This window comes from Solea solea, chromosome 21, assembly GCF_958295425.1.
Source record: "Solea solea chromosome 21, fSolSol10.1, whole genome shotgun sequence".
NCBI classification, from domain to species: domain Eukaryota; kingdom Metazoa; phylum Chordata; class Actinopteri; order Pleuronectiformes; family Soleidae; genus Solea; species Solea solea.
Window position 1 is genome coordinate 11,648,952 of NC_081154.1, and position 16,265 is coordinate 11,665,216.

Consider the following 16,265-nt stretch of genomic DNA (forward strand, 5'->3'; position numbering starts at 1 on the left):
GAAAGAAAGGGACAAATGCAGGTGCACAGAGGAGTGGAGATGAAGGACAGAGACAGATCCATGGCATGTGTGTGTTTGTGCTGATACATGATATGAATTTGCGGATTCATCTGTGAGGCTGATTGTTCTGCACCTGTGAAGGGGAGGTGTGGACGGAATTACAAAGTGGTTTTTGACTCTATAGAATACCAATTATAGATGCTCACATGTGTGAAGTTAATGCACCTTTTACACATCACATACTTCAAACACCAGTAAATAATAATTGCAACTAATGTGATTAACAGGATGCACAGTGGCTCACCTCTTATGTTTGTGTTATCCTGACGTGGATGTCCCATTCTGACTCGAGGGTTGTCTGGTCCTGCTGTGTGAGTGTTGCAACTTCCTAGTGACTTTACCTGATGATCACCCACACAGACACTTTTGGGAACAGGGGCATCATCATCATCAAATGTAGGAGGTGAAAGCTGATGTAAGAAGGGATAACCTTCATCAAAGATGTAATCCATGTGTTGTCAGCATGGGCAGTTTGCATGCTGTGTGAAATGGAGCAGAAGCAGCATTTATAGCAATTTCTACCAACATCTCTTTAATTTTTCATCCAAACACCACCAAAGTCAGCACTGGTGCCATTATTAAGTCAACAATCAAGTTTTATGATAGACAGACAGATGTTCCCTTCATGTATAGACGTATGGAAACATGTGAATAGGGAGCATCACATCACCTTTTAGGTGATTTATTAATCCCTTATGGAAATTCTTTCTCTGCATTCAACCCATCCTTTACTAGGAACCTTCCTAGAATTAGGAGCAGTGGGCTGCCACTGAGCAGCGCCCAGGCGCCTGGGGAGCAATGGGGTGGGTACCTTGCTCGGGGGTACCCCAGCCCTTTGACCTGGTGGGAACTCTAACCAGCAACCCTCCGGTTACAAGCCAAGTTTCTATCCACTTGGATGCCCCACTCCCAGCCACACGAGAGCAGAAGGTGTTAACCAGCACAACTTGATTTGAACTGTGTGAAGAAGTCTGAAATACACACAAACAAAAACCGTATGGAATTTAAACTGTGTGGTCAAGTGTTACAGAGCAATTAAGTTATAAAATGTAGACAGTTCAGTTTTGAAAGGGGGCATACAGATAGTCGAGAGAGTGAAATGTCATTTTTTGACTTTGCACACATTTGCACTGTGTATAAAAACACTGGAGAACACTGTGACACTTGTGATTTGCACTACAATTCATACAATATTATTCATCGAGTCATTGTCATTATAATCTGTGCAATAATTCTTTATATGTGTACTGTATAATATAATCTTATTTTATTACTTATTCACATTACATTACGGGTAGTCAGGCTACATCATTTTTTTCAGCACTGGAGTTATTTAAACAAGTGTTTTCTTGGTCTAAGGAAACAGAAGTTCATGCTCAAAAAAATGTGTGGTTTTATTGAACAAAAATGCAACATTAAAAAAAACATGGTCCCAAACAAATCACAAAAGTTCAAATAAATTCAAAATACTACTTGACAGAACCTCTCAGCAAGCTAGGTAAAAGTAGGTAAGCCAAAACAGAAAAAAAAAAACAATAACCCTAATCCTGTAACAAAAACATGTAAATAACTACATTGCTTTTCTTGGCTAGTGTAAGTTGGTTTACCTTTATAGTTTTGACTGCACTTCCTGCAATCTTCCTCAGAAGTGTCACGTGATGTTGCTGTGACTTCCAGTGCTATATCCATTATAATTGGGTAGAGGTAGGAAACATCAGGTTTCATACATAGGATAATGGAGGCAGAATAATTTTAATAATTTCTGAATAAGAAAACGTGCCCGTCCTCCCCACTCCACTCCGGACATTGTGGCATCCTACAAGCGGCCGGACACCGCACCCCTGGAGGCTGTAAGACCTTCTCGCCGCCAGGGGGTCGCACCGTCACTCCAACCGCCTGAGGAAGATTGCAGGAAGTGCAGTCGATTCTGTAAAGGTAAACTAACTTACACCACCCAAGAAAAGGCATGTAGTTAGAGTATAATTGTGTGAGCTTGTAAAATATCATTTGGCAAGTGAAAAATTACACTAAGAAAATAAACGTGATTTGTGTGTATTAAATCATTAGTTGTTATCAGCTTCACTCTCAGGTCAGCTAACGCTAACCACCCACAGGTGGCTTCACTGAGCCTAATTACTTAGCTACTTTAGGCTAGGCTACTTAGCTAAACTTCATAATTGTTCAGTTTTATCTTAAAATAATTATTTTTTTCGGGGTTTTTTCCAGGTCATGTGACCCTTTGTCACCGAAAAACCCAATGCCAAATTGTATTACATTGAAAACAAATAAATAAATATGTATATAAGTTATTAACATAACACAAAAACACACACAGGAAGTGGGAACTGTGGCCAATTCAAGGACTGAAGTCATCAGCTGATTACCACGTGTGGCTCAGGTGCGCACATGACATTCCATTTGTTTTGGTTTTACTATGCCTTGTTATACCTTTTTGGTCTGATCTGATGTGATTTATTTATTTATTTATTTATTTATTTAGGATTATGTTTTTTTCATAATTTGGGTTATTTATGTATTATAATTATTTGTCTGCCATTATTTAAATGTCTGTATTAAGTCTGTAAGTGTCCATACTGTATGAGTTTGTATGTTAAATATTACGAGTCTCACTGTATATACTGAAGTGTACTGAGGCTTTTGCTTTATTTTTCTTAATTATTTTTTAATTAACAGGTCGTGCTGCGGGACCAGGTTGAGCTGGTGTTTTCTCAAAGACCTTAGACTCACTCTGAACAGGTAAGAGAAGTGACAATTTTCTTACTCAACTTCTTACAAAAAATGGCTTTTAAATACTAAGGTCAATCAATCTATTTTAGAGCACATTTTATACAACAGTATTTAAAGTAATATAATGTTGGGAATCTTATTTAATGGTTCATTAACTTTCCTTTAAAAAAAATCACTGAATAACATAAAGAGAATTGAAACACAGATGACACTAATCATAAATTTAAAAAAATCTAATTTGATTATAGCTATTTTAAGTATTACTTGAGCAGCACACGTCTGCATAACAGAAGAGATATTATGAACACATTTGAGGCTTGAGACTGGAGTTTGAACTTTTTTTCAGGTTGATCCTCATAAAAATCTTCAAACAGTAAGAATCTTTTTTTTTTTTATTGTGGGTAGTTGCTGTGCCTCCTACTCACTCACTCTCCCTTTGCATGGCTGCCATGCTATAAAACTGTCTGTTTATTTCACTACACCAATCCATCTGTTCATTATTCTGTGTGTCACCACCTCTACATTCATACATCTGTCTCGCTTTGATAAAGTAATAGTTGTGGAATGTTATATCACAAGCAGACAGAGCTCGTTGTAGCCAAGCAGTTGAGCAAGATGTGTCTTCTAAACTCAAACGGAAATGTTGGAGCATTCAGTGGTCGTTTGTCTTGTGCTTGTTGGCAGTGGAAATGCTCAAGTAAAAATGATGTCCCTTTTGTTTTGAAAAGGAACTGTTTAATGGTGCAGCTGAATATTTCTCACCTCACCCTTCCCTTTTATGGGAGAACATACATACAATTCAAAAGGTGTTCAGTTTGTCCATTCAAAACATGATGGCCCACTCCTGATGTAAAGATAAAAGTTTCATTTTGTGGTACAGTCCAAAATATATCACTATACATTTTTCCATTTCTGCCAAATGGAAATTATTTAACCTAAATCCTACACACTTGACCTTTTAATATTTGACGAGAGACTGATTCTGGCCCTGGTTAATTACATACTTACTGGTACTGTTTGGAACTGCTGAGCTAGTGATCTGGCTCCAAGCTGAACCGACACGATGCAGAGTCATAGGATTAGTGGGCCAGCAGCTTATCCAAGAACAGGACACTAAACGGAAATATGGACTCTTTCAAGGCTCTGTGTGTGATGGGGGTATTGTTGTGTTGTATTTGATAAGCTTCAGCTCATTCTGGAATAGATGGTGAATGAAGGTTTGTGTTGTGTGGTCTTGACACATTGCCTGGTGGCCTGAATTTGCCTTGTATGTCCAAAGTAGCTGCTGTGCTATTAATATACATTTATTTACCCAATGAGATTGATCAATATCTATGTGGTAACATTTCCTTTTAGGTGTGTCTTTTTGTATAGCTGCTGTGTTGACAATATGTGGATATAATCTTGAAATTTCTGCAATTGAAATTAGAATTACATACAAAACAGTTAGTGATAGTAAATGTGCATGACCTCTGCATGACCCAACTCCTTTCCTCTTGATCATGGGCTGGCCATAATATCAGAATATAATGACACCTGAATCTACTGGACTTTTAGGCATTTAGTCAAATGTACATATGTACGTGTATGTGCTGATAACCATGTAAATCGGCACCAAGTTTGACCTGTTGAAAGATGCAACGTTCTCGATATGTGTTATTATTTTCCTCTCACAATACATGGACAAAATGGTATTTTGGCATAAAAGATGGAGACAGTATATTAAAATAAATAAATAAATGAATAAAAATAATTAAAGGAGAACCTTAATGGAGAACTTGGAGAACTATTAGTCAGAGTTTAAGGTTAGAAACATACATCAACACATGAATATTTTCATTCCCTATATAATATGAGCCCCACAAAAAGAGGTGTGAGTTTGTGTGAGTGTGATAGTGGATGGTACTCTGCCCCTATGTGGTCCTGTGATGGACTGGCAACCTGTCTAGGGTACACCCCATCTTTTGCCCTCATGTTGAGGATAAAGTGGTAGTAGATGAATTAATGAAGTAGATGAAATAAACCTATTTGTGCCCAGTACTTGTTTAAACTGTGGCCAGATGCTTCAAAAAGTGTCAACTGGTACAAATGGGGCTAAATTATGTTTTCAAGGTCTAGGTAAAGATATATATGGTGGGGGACATGTGATGGGAAGTCATGTGAGACTCTTTAGGGGATGTTCAGTTGATTTATGAAATTGGTTAGTTAGTAGATATGTAGAAAGCAGGTGATTAGTCACTGGCAAGCACTGCAGATGATTCTTATTCACCCTGTAAATACATGACAAATGTTTCTGTGCTAGTTGGCTGTGGTCAAGGGCAAGTGGCTACAATGGAGTTTTATGTTGGGTACAAAATGTTCAGCAAGAGACAAAAAAAATAAGTGAGAATGAGATAATGAGACTTGGAAGGTGTTTGTTGAGATAGCAGGTCCTTGTAGCTCTGCTCACCTGAGGACACAAACTCAACTCTGCAGTTTCTGGGATCTTTCATCCGGCAAACAGCAACTCTTTAGAGACTTGTACTGTTCACTGCACTGCGTAGTTCAAAGCCCTGCTCAGTGTGCACGGAAGGGTGTATTTATGTATATCTGCTAACCCAGTTAGATAGAGTGGTGTCTGCTACCTTCCCTAATTTAATGAAGCTAAAAGGTCATCACGAATAGGAGAATTGTAAGGGTTTCAGAAACTTGGGATATGAAATATAAAATTTTCAGAAAATATGCTTACATGCTGTTTGATCAGTATATATTTGTTATGTACACAGTGTATATCTTAAATATTCAGCTACAACCTGCAGCAGATAACCTTGACCTCAAGACTGTTTTTAATAGGGTCAGCAATCCAAAATCCAGACATTCTGTTTACAATCATTGAAGATGAATAATAATCCTGTTCAATTAATGGGAACCAATGTGTGTTTTGAAAAATACTTTCAAGCAGCTTGAAGCTATAATTAAGTATAGTGCAAAGTATCATGCTATATTGTTCTGGTTGATTAACTATTTATAAGAAGGGTAAAAACAATTCATTATCCTACCAGTCACTATTTCAGGAATTTATTGGTCACAACCAGCAAATATTAACTCATGATAACATGTTAACTTATTTAACTGGTTTTAAATTTAAGTGAAAACAAAGGTGACCAGCTTTACAGGTATTAGTTAATGTATTGTACGGGAAGTTGGGACAGATACTTGCATCTCATGTTTGCCCATTTAGAGTCTCATGGTTATTTGTATCTAATCTTAATCAATGACAATGTTATATAGTAAAGTATGTCTCTGAAATGCTGAACTACTCCTTCAGGTTAGGTTAATAACTTATTGTTGGTTGGTATTACTTTGTCTAGACACTGATCTGCACTCTAGGAAGAATGCAATGTACTATAAACAAAACTACTGCTGTCTGCAGGAAGATGTAAGCAAAACCAAAACACAAATGCACTCCAGGCTCACTTGGGTAATATTTTATTTACTCATTAATCTTCAAAACTATTTTTCATAATAAATTTCCACTTTATGTTCATCAAAGAACTGTAACAATAAAAATAAAAGTAAATACTGTAGAAAAATTGTACATATAGAAAATAAACATGGTTAATGAACACCTAGATGTAGAATCCCATTGGTTGAGACACCTCCACAACAGAGAGGGGAAAAGAAAGGGTTGAACGGGGATGAGCTGAAGAGACAGACTGTGAAACATACCAAACGAGGAAAAAAGGAGAAGGGAAGACGATGAAGTCAAAAAGGCCAGTTAAGGATGGAGAGAATAAGGGAATATGTTCACTTATTTTTGACATAATACTTTGAAATCTCACACAAAGCTCTTTTCATGTCCTTTCTCATCCTTATCCTTTTTGCATGCATCTGACTGGTTACATTGCTTGGAGGAACTGGAGGGGTTTGTTCATGTCATGGCACTGTTTGTATTGTTTGTATCATGGGGCTACAATTCTTGAGCTGTAAAGGGCTCAGATGCTGCAAAAGTACATTAAACAGGTAATTATATTGTAGCACATTGGAAACCCATTCGTCTGTCTTGTATTGATTGTGACATGTTTATTGGTAAATTATTCAACCAAGAGCACAAAGACATAAGAATGCAAAGAGAGAAACGGAATAGCCAATGAAATTGATGCAACTCAAATTTTCATATAGCCAATGGCATCATGAACTGGTTTTCTATCTATTAGCAACACGTGGTAACATTTACTTTGTTTTGTTTTTGACTTTTTTCATTCTCCCTCAGCTGTTTTTTGCTAAAAAAGTTGGTTTGTTAGAGCAGGTATTGTGGGTGTGAGCCAGAAAACAGGGCATGGGCTGTGGCGGGTGCATGCATCCAGGTGTTGCACTGGAGTGACATCGCAACCCGCAACACCATCCCTCTCTTCCCCCTCCTCCAACAAACAAACCTACCACCTCTGGACTTAGTGAGACACGCCGCCACTCCACAGCACAGCTCAGAGACTCAGGCATGCAGCACACGCAAAATGGTCACACTTTGTCAATGAAGATTTAAACTGAAAATTGGTTGAGGGATTTAATCATTGTGGAATCCCACACACTGAAAACCATTTGAGGTGTGTGTTTAAAAATACTTCAAGCTGAGGTGGTAAGTTTATGATGGTGGTGCTTCATAGTGTAACCTCTGGAGTTTCGACGCTGTATAAATCACACGGAGTAAGATAGTTCACGTGCAGTTAGACCCCCCCCTTCCCCAAAATGTTCTTCATATTCATCGATATCATTTCCATGACAATAATCATAATGGTCTTTGTCATTTTCACCATTTTCTTCTTGTATAGTCTTCAGAATCAGTCATGAAGGAATGGTGGATCTTTAGCATTGCAGATTTGTCTGCACACGTAGATTATATTTTAGAATGTGTGCATTTGTTATATGTGTGTGTGTGTGTGTGTGTGTGTGTGACACTACAGTCATGCATGACTGGTGTCTGTAGGTAGCATCTGAAGTCTCAAGTATCCTGTCCAGGAAAATATCTGTTTTCCACTGATTCCACCTTTGTGATTTACAGGCCGCCATAAAACATCAGCTCTGCACCGTAACACACAGCCCATCCATTATAGTAATGGCATCAGCCCTGCCTCTGCCTTTTCACTTGTAATTCATTGCCCCTTTGGCTACACCCTGATTTCCTGTCCTGGTGCTTGGGATTAGACTTGGACCATTGGTGTGCTTGTTTTTTTTTTTTTTTTAGCATCCTCAGTGCTTCATTGTGTCCCATCTGTTAACAAGAAGGAAGGCCAAGAAACTTGGAAGAGAAACTTTGTCCTTGTCTTGGTGCTTTTATATCACCTTTGTTCTCGTACACACTCAGTCTGCCATTTGCTTCAATTAAAATCTTCCTTGACCTCTCTGAGTCCAACTGGAGAGGTCCTGCTGGGGCAGGGAGTGATTTGTCTTTTTTTATCTGGCTGGCCGCAAAATGGTTCTTAACTGAGAGTTGCTTTCTAAATCATTTGGAATGGTGGTTATGTTCATAAAACACACCTCTCTTAGAGGCTCTGCTCATTGGTAAATACTGTACAATTAGGGTCCATGCCCTTGGGCTTGTGTGTGTGTGTGTGTGTGTGTGTGTGTGTGTGTGTGTGTGTGTGTGTATGTGCTTCATTGTTAGTGTGTTTGTGCTTCAATGTGTAAATGTTTGTGCTTGCCAGCATGTGTGCAGGTATGATTATTGAAGAGTAAACATTAACATCAGTATGTCTATGTCCGTGTGCATGTATGTTATTTTTTTTGAGAATATATCTATTTATGTACATATACCGTTATATATAAAGGTGTATGCGTATATTTCTGTGTGTTAGACATCTTCTGCCTCAGACGTAGTACTCCTTGTCTTTGTTCTTCTTGTTCTTGGAGATCTTGGCAATGCCCAGTGGCTTGTCCTTGGTGCTGCCGTTGGGCTGTGTTGCAGAATTGCTGATGTAGTTGCGGCTCTCGTCCACGTGGTAGGAGCCTTCATCGCGGTTGCGATACTTGTACATGGCGTAGAGGAGGATGAGGATGCAGAGGGCGGCAGCTGCCACGATGCCCACCACCATGCCGGTGGTGCTGCTGCTCTCTCGTACCACTTCTGATGGACCTGGGAACACCTCGTGCACAGGGGGGTGGGCTATAAGGCAAAAAGGGAGGCATGTAATGTTGCATTACAATTCATGGCATACATTACTATTATGAATTACACATGAAGGTGGTGGGTGGAGAACTGGAGCAAAAAGACACAATGCATCATAATGATGAATTATTTAACATTTGCATAATGCTACATGCTGGAAAGGGAGAGCTGCAGCTTTAAGCCAAAGCTGTTTCCATATTATCACATAATGTGTCAACAGATTACATTACAGCGTGTTGAGAGGAGGGCTGGAGCAGAGCTGAACTTTATATCATTTTTTATTACACACATTTGACACTTTATTACATACACAAACAGTGAGGACTCTGGCACAGTGATTTGTTACACAAGATTAAATGTTTGTTGACAAAATGTGCATATGAATTATTTGGGTTACAAGAGGAAAAGGAAAAAGGAACCTCATATAAAAATAAAAGCTGAATAACAAGGGATGTGGGGAAGGTGAAGAGAGGCTATGGTGGCAAAGTAAAAAAAAAGGAGTACAAAGAGTATCAGAGAAAACATGCAGGCAAACCCCAGGAGGAAGTAAAAAAAAAAAAAAATGTATTGTAAGGAGGTACAAAACAGAAGCCGGAAAAACTAGAGTGACAGTTGGTATGGAAGATATGTCCAAAAGATGGTGTGATATGTGGGTATATGTGGATAGTACTTGCCTGAACTGGGGTCACAGGGATCGATATCTTCATCATCGGTGGGACACTCGGCCGAAGCCACCAGCAGGTCGTCTGGCAACTGTGGAAAAGGGCAAATCCGCCAAAATTAGGGACATATGGTACACGGACATACTGTATATATTTATACACATATATTCTCCACACACCCTCTGTTTAGTTTTTACATGTGTGAACACACAGCCCCAAACCATCACCCACTCGTTTCTCAGTTTGCCATAAACACTTTTTACTGTTATGGCCCCCCAGCAATGGCACACGACCAAATCTACCATGCACCCAGTAGAGAAGAAGAAATGAACAGGGATGAGAAAAGTAATGAATCTTTTTTTAAAGCCACATAGGGACAACCAGTTATCGTGTGCTCTCTAAACCTTCCCTCTCTTATATCTTCTTCGGCCTCTCTATCTTTCATCTGTTCTAGCTTTCCTGTTTTAGCTTCATCTGATATGGAGCATGCATTCAGTATGTGTTGGATCATGTACAGTGTAAAACTAAAAAGGGAATTAATAATTCAATGCATTTAATTCACCTTGATCACCTCATCAATTACTCACTATAACCAGTGTCTAATCTACAACAACCATCTAGTACCTTAACAACCGCACCGTCTCTGTGTGTTGATCCCTCTCCATGGAAAAGCCCCCCCTTATTCTCGTCTCATCCCTGCTCCTACTGTTGCCATGGCAACTCTTAAGTTCAGGCTTTTTAAAATGATAGGGAATAAAAAAAGGAGCGAGCTCCCACTATAGGGACCTGTGCATTGATTTGCCATTCTTGACTATGTGTAAAGGGGGGGGAGAGAGAGGAGGTAAAAGATGGATAAAATGAATCTGTAAAGCAGGCATTTGGGGAGGACGAGCAAAAAGAAGAGAAAGAGGGGAGACTTCAGAATTTTGTGGTCTTTACTTAACACCATGTTAACGTGCTCCGCATATTCATGAACTACTGTTAAAACATTGCCCGCCTTGATGCTTTGGCATGAGAGATATGATTGTGTGTGTTAGTGTGATTTTTTTTTTTTTTAAACCACAATGAGCGCTCAGGGCCAGCACTAAATTAAAGTTGGATTGTGATGCATTGCAGTAGATGTTAATAACCCACAGAATAAAGGAGAGGGGAGAGAGAAGCAGAGCAATGAGAGAGATGAGCTTTACAGGCAGATTACAATCAGACCGGAACATAATCTGCACCAAATCAAAGTCCAAAATGGTTGGTTATGTCTTAGCTGAAACCTACAGGCAGTATTTCAACCAGAAATTCACTAAGTTGCCTCTTTGTCGTTGCTCCGTCTATATATTTGCCTTGTTGTCTCTGTCAGAACACATTGCATAAGGCTAGAGCAGTTATCATTGAGTTAATTCATCTGAAAAATTACCATGGTGGCTTTGCATGTGTGGTTCTGGTTCTGGCAAGTCTTCTGTGGTTTAGTTTGGCCTGAAACATATATTAGGTTATTGATGCTTGACTCTGCTTCTTTCCTCCACTGCCTTTTCAATCAGTTCTGCCCACTGGGCTGTCAAATGCTGCTAGGGTGAGCTTAGCCTTTGGAATCCAGCCAGTCAATAAAACTCTGTGCCTTTGCCAGGATCCAAATAGCAAAAGAACCAATCAGCCAGTAGGAAATGCATAACCCCCGACATTTGTCAACAATCACTGTCAAGCCTCCGCGCTTGATTATTGATCCAAAGACACCTGTGTGCCCTCTCTGGACACCTGTTTTGAATCCTGATTCATGCTACAACAGAAGCAGACAAGTCAATTTATCAAGACCCCTCCGATGTTCTGTGACATCACCCTATCAGCTGACTGCCCCATTCAAACAGAAAGGCGTCAATTGTGCTATTGATCCACCTATCGCATGGGAGACAATGAACATGAGGACAACTATAGGCATGCTGAAGGCAACTTCAATAACATCAATAAGCCACAGAAGTGTATAGCAGATGCGCTAGGGAGATGCATGGCCAAAAAAACTCCACCCCCTCCGTCGCTCCCTCCTTCTTTCACGCTCTCTTTGTCCCCATCTTTGAGTCTATCAATGGAGCATGCTGATACTGATGCACAACAAAAGGAGGGGTGAACTGGATACAGGAGAGAGGACAGAGGAAGAGAGAGAGAGCATGAGGAGGATATCTGCATGCTGAAATATCAAATTCTCTACCTGAGCAGCCGAACAGTGCCAACGACCGTCAATGCCTCCCTGACTGCCTAGTTCACACATAGTGGCTGCACTATGTCTTCACACACTTGCTGAAGATTCAACAGCTTGTCTGCTACTTTCACAACTGGAAATCACACACACAGGTAGACTCCGTAGCTCTATAGTAGCCAAACATGCTCCATTGTTCTGTTTCTATGTTCTGCTAATCTGCTCAGACACGGAAGCAAACACCAAGTCAGGCTGAAGTTGGCAGGCTGATGAAGAGATCCTGACGAGGGAGGATAGAATCTAGCTCCACTACTGCAGATGGTGAGATAGACTCACACACTGCCTGCATTAACAGCCTATCACTGGAGCTCAACCGGAGAGAGAGCAAGAGGGAGGGGCTGATAAGGAGGGAGGGGGGGCGTGATGAGTAAATATGGAAAAAGATAAAAGAGAGAGTGCAAAGCAGAGGAAAACAGAAGTGAGCAAGGGAGGAGGGAGGAAGTAAGCATCTCCAGAAGATGGATAGAAAAGGAAAAAGCAACAAAGATAAAAAGATGTGAAAGAAATGGAGAACAAAGGTGGCAAGAAAGAAAGAGGAGGAGTATTGGAGCGAATGAGTGATAGGTGTTCTGAGGGCTTGGGGAAGTGTCTGGTCAGCTGGTTCCAGATAGCCAATCAGCTGCTGCTGTGAGCCTCAGGTTTCTTCCAACGGCCTTCCCACCAAACAGGTACATACATACACATGAACACACTCACACAAATCGGGAACCAAACATCTAACTCAAACTTAAGCTCTGTGACTCAGTGCAGCCTTCAGCATAAACATTCACCACTCACTCTCACACAATCTCTCCCTCTCTGTGCCTCACTTGTGCTCGGCTGTCATGCATTATTAATCCACTTTTTAACACGCACGCACGCACATGTGCACAATAGAAAGGAAAAAAATCAATAAACTGTGGACTCCAGAAGGAGGCACATAACACACTCTTACTGCACAAAGTCCGGATGGTAGCAGTAAACCCATGAGGCAACTTAGGCCGATCCACTTCCACATACGCACGGACCTGGGGTGTGTGCATGAAATCAATAAATTGCCCGGACCCCTAGCACCTTTGGAAGACATTGCAGCTCCCCTCTTCTGATGCAATGTTCTGCAATTCGAGCCTATTTTTCCTCAATGCACCTGAGCGCTCGAGTGTATATGTAGGTATGAGTGTGTGTGTGTGTGTGTGTGTGCGTGTGTGCGTGTGTGCGTACATACTGTGTTCAGCTCAACATTGTATGTGTGCACTGGTTAAGGCCAGGTTAGTTGCTAGGCAACACTAGGCACCCTCTATGGAGAAGCTGTGAATTCTTCTTAACCAAGGGAAACACAGGGAGTTTGGGGGCCAGCAGGAGTGATTCTGCTCACAGCAATGGGCAAACACTCACACTGCAGCATGTTGAGCATCAAGTGGCTCTGACCTAGTTCTCATACAGTGATACTGACTCCAGTGTATAACTCGCACCCCAGATGCACTGACATCATTATATCATAAGAGCTGAAATGGGTGGTTTAAAGCATGAAGTAAACATAAACAGGTAGAGATCGGTGTGAAAATAAGCCCCTGTGACAACACTGCCACTCTGCAGTGCCATCCATCAAGCTCTCATATCCATTATTGATGCCTGAGGCTTAGCTCACAGCTTTCTACACTCTATTATTTATGTCTGAAACAGCTGGCGGTTTATGCCCAGAGGAGCTATTCTCTATGGGAGTCTGGATGGGAGAGAGAAAGCAAGCAGCGGGTAGTGGGGCTTACTATCTCCATGGCAACTTGTATCAATGAGAGTAAAAAAAAAATGCCCTCAGTGCGGCAGGCAGACAGTTTTATAATGTAGAAGAACTGCAGAATACACATACACCCACAAAGAACCTCACAATATCTCAGTAGTGATCTAAATAGTAGAGCAAAATAGATGTATCCCTCTGACAATAGCATAGACTCTGCGGTAACATCTGCTTCAAATATTCCTCAATAACAGTTATTTGTTTGTATTGTAGTCCCATTTGCAACAGTACTAGATGTGGATTATGGGAAAAACTATTACAGTCTTCATTAACCCAAGCATTTCTCCTCCTGTAGTTTAGAGTGTAGAGACCAATTAGTTGAGAATTTGCCATCTAATCCTTTCATGTGGATGTGAAAAGATGAGCTTTCTACTGATAACTAGGGTTGCAAAATTTCCTGGAATTTTCAAAGTTGGAAACCTTTCATGAAAATAATGTGAATTAATGGAAATTAATAGGAATAAACTGGAAATTTGAAAGTAAAAAAGAGAGTAAAAAAAAATAATGTCCAATAGTTCAGCTAACTACCTACATATCTGCATTTTTTTGTCATCTTATTTAACGAAAAATGCTACGTACACCATCCAGGTGTTTCACACCAGCTTAAATTGATAGAAAGTCTTTATTTATGTGTAAATATTGTGTAAAGACATATGTGAAGAATGCCACAGATATGCAGCAGCATATTGCAAAGGGTTTATGTGTTTATATTTAGGTTGGCATATGACTCAGATTCTTTCAATTATCTCCATTTATTTCCAGTTCATTCTCATTGAATTCCTCTAAATTGAGGTCAGAAACTTTGATATTAGGATATTCTGGTTGCATAGGGGCATGAAATACTTGTCTGTATTCAATGTCTGGTGACCTGTGGTACACATAATCTCTAATTTTGCTACTAAGATTAAAATGCCTGGGGAATTTCTTTTGATTTTAAACCACAATCCACTGACTCGGATCTTAGAATAATGTATTGCTTAATGTGGTACTGTATTATGTCAAGTTAGTGCATTTGTGTGTGTGTGTGTGTGTGTGTGTTTGTGTGTGTGTGTGTGTGTGTGTGTGTGTGTGCGAAATATCAGATATTAGCTTGATTTTTTATGGGCTATGTGGTTGCTAATCCTTTTACCAAACTTGAAAGGAATTTATCAAAGCAAATTAACACATTTTAAATAATCCGTTGTTATACGGAATGATGATGGCAGTGCTGGATATAATACATACATAGTATGTTAATTTAAATGAAAAATTACATTAGTTGATCTCATTATGGCCACATATTCCCAATGATAATAATTATGCTCTGACCTGCTGTGTGGCACCCTGCTTCCGGTTGGTGGCTGTGGTGGTAGTGATGTCGCTTATAGCGGGGGCCGAGTCAGAGCGGTTGCCTCCAGCTGCAGCACTGGACTGTGGGGTGATGGAGGAGGACGGCATGTCACCGACCAACCGTGCGCTGCCCTCCACTCTAATGTGCGGATGCCCCTCGGCTGCCATGTTGAGGATTCGGAGGCCATTGTAGTAGAGGCCAGACAGCTGCCCCTGGAACATGCCTGTCCCACGCTCGCCTCCACCAACACGCACCGTCGTCTGGCTGTTGAAGATTGTCAGCTGGCGACCTATATGCATGCATACACACACACACACACACACACGCGCCAAAGACACACATACACACCAGGAGGAAAGGTAGACAGACGCACGCATATCCAGTCACACACACATACATACCAGTGGTCACATACATGCATACATACACACAAGAGTGTTTGAGTGTTACACAATTCACCACCCCCAAGGCATGGTAAGAGGATGGGATAGATAAAGCATGGCAGAGCAAATCGAAGCCATGAAAAACTGTGAGAAGGTTTGAGGCTTGGAAAAAAAGAGTGAGAGCAGAAAACAGAGAAGAGGAGGGGAGAGGAAGACTGAGAAGTTGAGGAGGAGGATGAAAAGGCAAAGAACAGGAGGAGGAAGAGGCAGCAGATGAGAGGAGTCAGAGGGCCCTGAGAAGATGGGGCTGGCAGATGGTTGCTATGGTGATGGCTGTACTGCACTGTATTTGAAGGAGCAACAGACAGGCAGAGAGAGAGATCTAGAGAATTGTTGTAACAGCCCTATGAAGCATGCACAGGTTATAAGCTCTAGCACTGCTCACTGTTAAAGGGACTAGAGGCTAATTTAAGCTCTGCTGAAGTTTAGGTGGAAAACGTTTACATTTTTCTTTTTTCAAAAAAGCATTTCTCTATTAGTCATTTCAAATTTACATAATTCTTACATTTCTCAATACTTTAATTTGATTACAAACATGTTTTTCATCATATAATCTTTAGTAAATGCTTTATTGTTTACAATTCGATAATAAACACAATTATTTACCAGTCTTAATAAAGCATCTTTTATCAGTACTTTTCTATTTTCTGATTTATTCACATTTAAATCTCTCCATCGTCCCTTTAACCTGATATTATCAGATACACACTAACAAGATACGTTCACAGGCACTACAGTTTACACATTATTACACACTATAGCTGCCCAACTTTTAAATACTTAGTTATGGATTTAGATTTTTAGATGTTAGTTGATGGTGCACAATATAATATATTCAACTGTCTTCAAATTGTATTTTTAAGC

The 16,265-nt window shown here is 40.3% G+C and overlaps 1 protein-coding gene across 21 annotated transcripts in view; it reads right to left on the bottom strand.

The window, feature by feature from the left end:
* Positions 1–6,260: 6,260 nt before the first annotated feature.
* Positions 6,261–16,265, bottom strand: part of nrxn1a (neurexin 1a) — a 56,954-nt gene continuing 46,949 nt past the window's right edge. For all 21 annotated transcript variants that reach the window (XM_058621854.1, XM_058621860.1, XM_058621858.1 and 18 more), the window contains 3 exons: positions 14,937–15,247; positions 9,625–9,703; positions 6,261–8,947 (listed from right to left, as the gene is read on the bottom strand). In XM_058621854.1, coding sequence (XP_058477837.1) covers positions 8,652–8,947; positions 9,625–9,703; positions 14,937–15,247 — 686 coding nt within the window. In that variant the 3' untranslated portion in view covers positions 6,261–8,651. The remainder of the gene's footprint in view (positions 8,948–9,624; positions 9,704–14,936; positions 15,248–16,265) is intronic.